Source organism: Acomys russatus, chromosome 19 (genome assembly GCF_903995435.1).
Source record: "Acomys russatus chromosome 19, mAcoRus1.1, whole genome shotgun sequence".
Classification (NCBI taxonomy): Eukaryota; Metazoa; Chordata; class Mammalia; order Rodentia; family Muridae; genus Acomys; species Acomys russatus.
Genome location: NC_067155.1, coordinates 10,410,261 through 10,415,762, shown reverse-complemented (window position 1 = coordinate 10,415,762; position 5,502 = coordinate 10,410,261). Strand labels below are relative to the sequence as shown.

The 5,502-nt window shown below is 41.2% G+C and overlaps 1 protein-coding gene and 1 pseudogene across 1 annotated transcript; one reads left to right on the top strand and one right to left on the bottom strand.

Annotated features, from left to right (window-relative positions):
- The first annotated feature begins 2,414 nt into the window (after window positions 1-2,414).
- On the top strand, window positions 2,415-2,928 carry LOC127203088 (low molecular weight phosphotyrosine protein phosphatase-like; annotated as a pseudogene).
- Window positions 2,929-3,927: 999 nt separating this feature from the next.
- Window positions 3,928-4,872, bottom strand: LOC127203563 (vomeronasal type-1 receptor 4-like). The gene has a single exon (XM_051162390.1). It carries the CDS (start codon window positions 4,870-4,872, stop codon window positions 3,928-3,930), a length of 945 nt encoding a protein of 314 aa, XP_051018347.1.
- Between the last annotated feature and the right edge of the window lie 630 nt (window positions 4,873-5,502).

Genomic DNA, 5,502 nt, shown 5'->3' with positions numbered 1-5,502 from the left:
ATCAGTGATAGTGGGCACCATGGTTGGAGATGCACTGCCCAGGCACTGGAAGGACTGAAGCTGAGGCTGTGCTGGTGAGAGCCTCAGCGTTTCTCCCAGATTTTAGCCAGGTGACCTGGGGTTGGGCCTGAGATTTTCCCACACTGTGGGCTCTTGTCTCACCTGGGAAAGATAGTCATTTGGGGTTTTGGGGTCTGCTGTGAGCCTGTCTGTTGGTCTGTTCTCACTGCTGTCCTGCTGTTCAGTTATAGTGAGTATTGGGTGCTGCTATCTTGGATCTCACCAGGAATAGCCATTAACACCTTGGCAGAAGAGACAGCTTCCTGAACTGAACACTAAAAGCACAGCCAGTAATACCAACAATTAATAAATGGGACCTCATGAAACTGAGAAGTTTCTGTAAGGCAAAGGACACTGTCAACAGAACAAAGTGACAGCCTACAGACAAAGAAATCTTTACATTTGCAGGCAAATGGATGGTCCTAGAGACAATCATCCTGAGTGAGGTAACCCAGACCCAGAAAGACATGCATGGTATATACTCATTTATAAGTGGATATTAGCCCAACATAGATGTCCTCTGAGAGACTCCACCCAGTGAGGGATGGGGACAGATACTGAGATTCAAAGCCAGACTCTTGGTCAAGAGCTGCGAGTTGTATGTAAGAGATGGGGAATGGAAGGACAGAAGGGGCGGGGGTGGTTATCAGAAGCTCCAGAAGGAGACTCTCAGGGCTGGTAGATCTGGACCCAGGGGCGCCTGCATAAACTGATGAACCAACAAAGGACATTGAAAGCAGAGAACCTAGACCCCCTTTTTTAGATGTAGTCAATTGACATCTCATTTTGCACATAGAAAAGGGGATGGCAGAGAGGCAGAGTCGGAGACTGCCTCTGATATGAACTCTGGTGCCATTTGATCCCCTTGGGGGAGAGGCCCTGTTGGAACACAGAGGAAAGGAATGCAGGCTATCCAGAAGAGATATGATAGGCTGTGGGCCCATGGTGGGGGAGGAGGACCCCCACCTGTCAGAGGTCTAGGGGAGGGGAATAGGGCAAAGGAAGTAGGGTGTGTGGGAACAGGAAGATAAGAGTAAGGGATTACAATTGAGATGTAGCATAAGTAAATTATAATAAAAATATTATCACCAACATAAAATATAATGGCTACCATTATAAAAACCACTGTATAATGATTCAAATTTCATATCAGCGTTATCACATCTCTAAAGATTTTAGTGGCACAATAGACTATGCAGAGCAGACTTTTCAGGATTAGAAAGTACAACACCAATGATCAATAAGCTTTTCAAACTAAATATTTAAATCAAAGGATGACAGGAAACTAAGAGTCATGCAAACCCGATGAAGAATTATGAGATACAAAGAGACACATTTAGTTGAAATTGATTTCATAGGCTGGAGTTAAATTACAAATGTGTCTGTGTAACACAGGTGTGGTTATCATTATGAAAGTCCGTCTACAGGTTTGCATGTGTATGGATGCACTCACGTAAGTGTATATGCACATGTCAACCAAAGCATGCACAAGTCCATGGATGAAGTCAGGAATCATACTCTCTTGCTCTTCTTTCTTATTTGTTAGGGAAAGGTCTTTCAGTCAAGCCCAGAGCTCACCAGTATTGTGTGTCTTGCTACCTGTCTTCCTCTGGGGCCTCCATGCCCACCTGGCATTTACATGGATTCTGAGGCTGCAAATTCCAGGTTTCATACTTGCAGGGTAAGTGCTTTTGCCCATGGAGCCATCTCCTCAGCCAAGATATACCTTTTCTGTAAGTATAGTATACAATCTTCCAGTTTTCATTTTTTGCTCTTTTGTTCAGTTATTCATTTTCTGACATGATTATAGTGCCCAGAACACTTGTGACATGTTTATAAAATTTAGAAAAAAAATTCCAGGGAAATACAGTTTTATAGAAGAAGAGCAATCACAAATGTAGGAGTACATTTTCTACTCTCTATATTTAAAGGGGTTCAAAGAGGCAAATAAAGTTAATTATAATACTCAAATACCATATATACTCAGAATAAAATTTAACAGATAATTATATACAAATTTGTTATTGGTCTTTTCTTTTGATATTACTGCTTAAAAATTTCTTGCTAAAACCACCATTATTTTAAAAATACCTACTTGAGGGGCCGGAGAGATGGCTCAGTGGTTAAGAGCACTGACTGCTCTTCCAGAGGATCTGGGTTCAATTCTCCGCACCAACATGGCAGCTTACAAGAGTCTATAACTCCAGTTCCAGAAGATCTGACACTCTGGAACAGACATACATGCAAGCAAAATGCTAATGCATATTAAAAGGTAAAAAAAAAAAAATAAATAATAAAAAACCCTACATGAGGCCCTGTCTTTAAAAAAAACCTTTCAGAGTCTGCACTGTAAGATGGCAGAGGTTAGGTCCAAGTCAGTGCTGTTCATGTGTCTCGGTAACATTTGCCCATTATAGAAGTAGTTTTAAGAAAAACTGATGAAAATGTTTCAGGTAATTGGGCCATGACAGCAGTGCCATTTCCGACTGGAATGTAGGCCAGCCCCAGACTCAAGAGCTGCCAGTTATGTAAAAAAAAAAAAAATCATGGCATTAGTATAGCCCATAAGGTAAGACAGATTACAAAAGACTTTGCCACATTTGATTATATACTATTGATGAAAGCAACCTGAGAAATTTGAATAGAAAGAGTAATCAAGTTAAAAACTGCAAAGCTAAAATCGAGCTACTTGGGAGCTATGGTCTACAGAAACAACTCGTCACTGAAGGTCCCTATTATGGTAATGACTGTGAGGTAGTGTACCAGCAGTGTCTTAGGTGCTGCGAGGCCTTCCTGGAGAAGATTCAGTACCTGGTCCGGCAAACCACCACTGAGCAACTCACTCACCAGTGCCACGCCCAAGGGTAGTGGCAGTCCTTAGCCCTGTCTCCCACCTGTCTTTTCAGCTGACTTAGTGCATATTTTAAAGTAATTGTAGGTGAGAATTAAATATATGTTCAGAAGGATAAAAATATATTTGAGTAAGACAGTTTCAGGTGTGGATAAGCATTCATTTTTTTAAAAAAGGATTTATTTATGTTTTTGTATATGAGTGCTCTCTTTGCATGTACATGTACACCTGCAGGCCAGAAGAGGGCATCAGATCCTATAATAGATGGTTGTGAGCCACCATGCAGTTGCCAGGAATTGAACTCAGGACTTCTGGAAGATCAGACAATGCTCTTAAGTGCTGAGCCATCCCTCCAGCCCTGGATAAACATTCTTAAACTAACTGAACCTCTCACCTTGTTTAAGTAGTGTATGTGTTTGTAAATGTTCTTCTTTTTAAATTTTTTTGAAACAGGGTTTTGCTGTGTAGCCTTAGCTGTCCTGGACTCACTTTGTAGACCAGGATGGCCTCGAACTCACAGCGATCTGCTTGCCTCTGCCTCCCAAGTGCTGTGATTAAAGGTGTGTGCCACCATGCCCAGCTGTAAGTGTTCTTTCAGCCACATTTTTTTTTTTTTTGGTTTTTCGAGACAGGGTTTCTCTGTGTAGCATTGGCTGTCCTGGAACTCTCTTTGTAGACCACGCTGGCCTCGAACTCACAGAGATTCACCTGCCTCTGCCTCCCAAGTGCTGGGATTATAGGCGTGTGCCACCACGCCCGGCTGTCAGCCACATTTTTACAAGTCACAAGCAAGCATAAATAATTTTAGTGCATTTTCAGAAAAATGACCTCAAATTCATATGGACATATGTCAGAAAAGAATGTGAATTAAACTGGAAAGTTATCAAATACAACCAAAATACAAAACAAAGCTCTGTCAATTCCTACAATATGAATATAAGGTACTTAGAACCATGGCTATTTTGCTCAGAAGTGGTAAGAATCCTCTAAGTCAGAGGGAAGTTTGGAGTGTCAAATTAGCCATGGCATCCTCTTGTAGGAAAGATACATTTCAAATTTGAAAAGGAAGAAATGAACTTGGAAATAATTTTCCTATTGTTCATCAGAACATAAGGGCAAACAGTTGGGTAGCCTGATGATAAAACTCCACTAATGAGATGCAATACAGGGCTATTCTTAGGTCTGTAAAGTAAATACAAGGTAACAAAAGTGTTTGCACAATAAAAAAACATGAAGAAACCTACAAGCAGAAGGATGCTGTGTGTGGCTTTCTTTTCAGAAGGTGCCTGGGGAGAGATGGAACTGTGGACATGCTGTGTTCTCCTATTGTGTCTGAACAGGAGGGTCACCATGTAGAGGCTGGTCCACATCATGATAAACACAAACAGGATGTCTCTAATCATTAGTGCGGTTACAAGGGACATGGTGGTGTGATGGCGAACCTGGTTGCTTCGGCAGTATGTCTGCGAATTTCTAGAGCCCACAAGAGTGAAGTTGATTTGGCCTTTTATGTTTTCAACCATGGGAATATAGAGAAATGTGTTGATGATCCAGATGAAGAAGAATGATGGAAAAATGCACGACTCAAGCTTGGATTTAAGCCACGCCCACTTGCGAAGATTAGAACCGACAGTGGTGGCTTGAAAGGCACTCAGTAGCAAGACAGTACAGATGGAAAGGCCCCTAGTAACACTGTATGCATACAAAACCGCCTTACACACAGCATCATGGAAAAGGATCCTCACTGCAAAGGATGCCATGACATCTGGTATCAGCCTGAACACAATGCTCAGAATATTGACAAGTGTCAGATGTGTGAAAATCGTATCCACGGGCTTCTTCAGATGAGGCTGACTTAAGAAGGCGTGTATGTATAGCATGGAGAGCAGTGAGTTTCCCATGAGTCCAATGGAAACTTCTGACAGGAGGAAGAATGCAGAAATTAGATCGCTCGGAAACATTATCTTAATGACGTCATCAGTGTTCTTCTCGTTGGCTACGGCAGAGCAACTAAACATAAATGCATGATGTTGTAGAGTTAAAATTAATGGACTAGGTGGAGGAGTACAGTGACTGACAGATAAACACAAGGAGACAGTAGTGAATGCACACTCTGGATTAGGAGTGACTGTACTAAGAACTGGATTCCATTATTTCTGAGAGCCTGAGGGCAAAAAATTAGGGTTAAATAACTCATACGGAGGGCTGGGGAGATGGCTCAGAGGTTAAGGGCACAGACTGCTCCTTCAGAGTCCTGAGTTCAATTCCCAGCAGCCACATGGTGGTTCCTAGCCATCTATAATGTGATCTGATGCCCTCTTCTGGCCTGCATGCGTACAAGCAGGCAGAGCACTGTATTCATAATAAATAAATAAATCTTAAAAAAAAAAAAAAAAAAAAAACAAAACCAACTCATATGGAATCCCCTATCACTTTAGTGGTATACGAACCAGGATACATTTAATCATATGAAAGACAGATGGATAATGTAAAGAACTAAAAGCTGAACATTAAGAAAAGAATCCATTAAAAAAGTATAGAATTAAATAGAAATTTCTTTTTTTTAAATTTTTGTATTATTAATGTATTCT

Excerpts from the sequence above, each read along its gene's own strand:
- LOC127203563 (XM_051162390.1), bottom strand. The coding sequence starts at position 4,872 with ATGTTTCCGAGCGATCTAATTTCTGCATTCTTCCTCCTGTCAGAAGTT.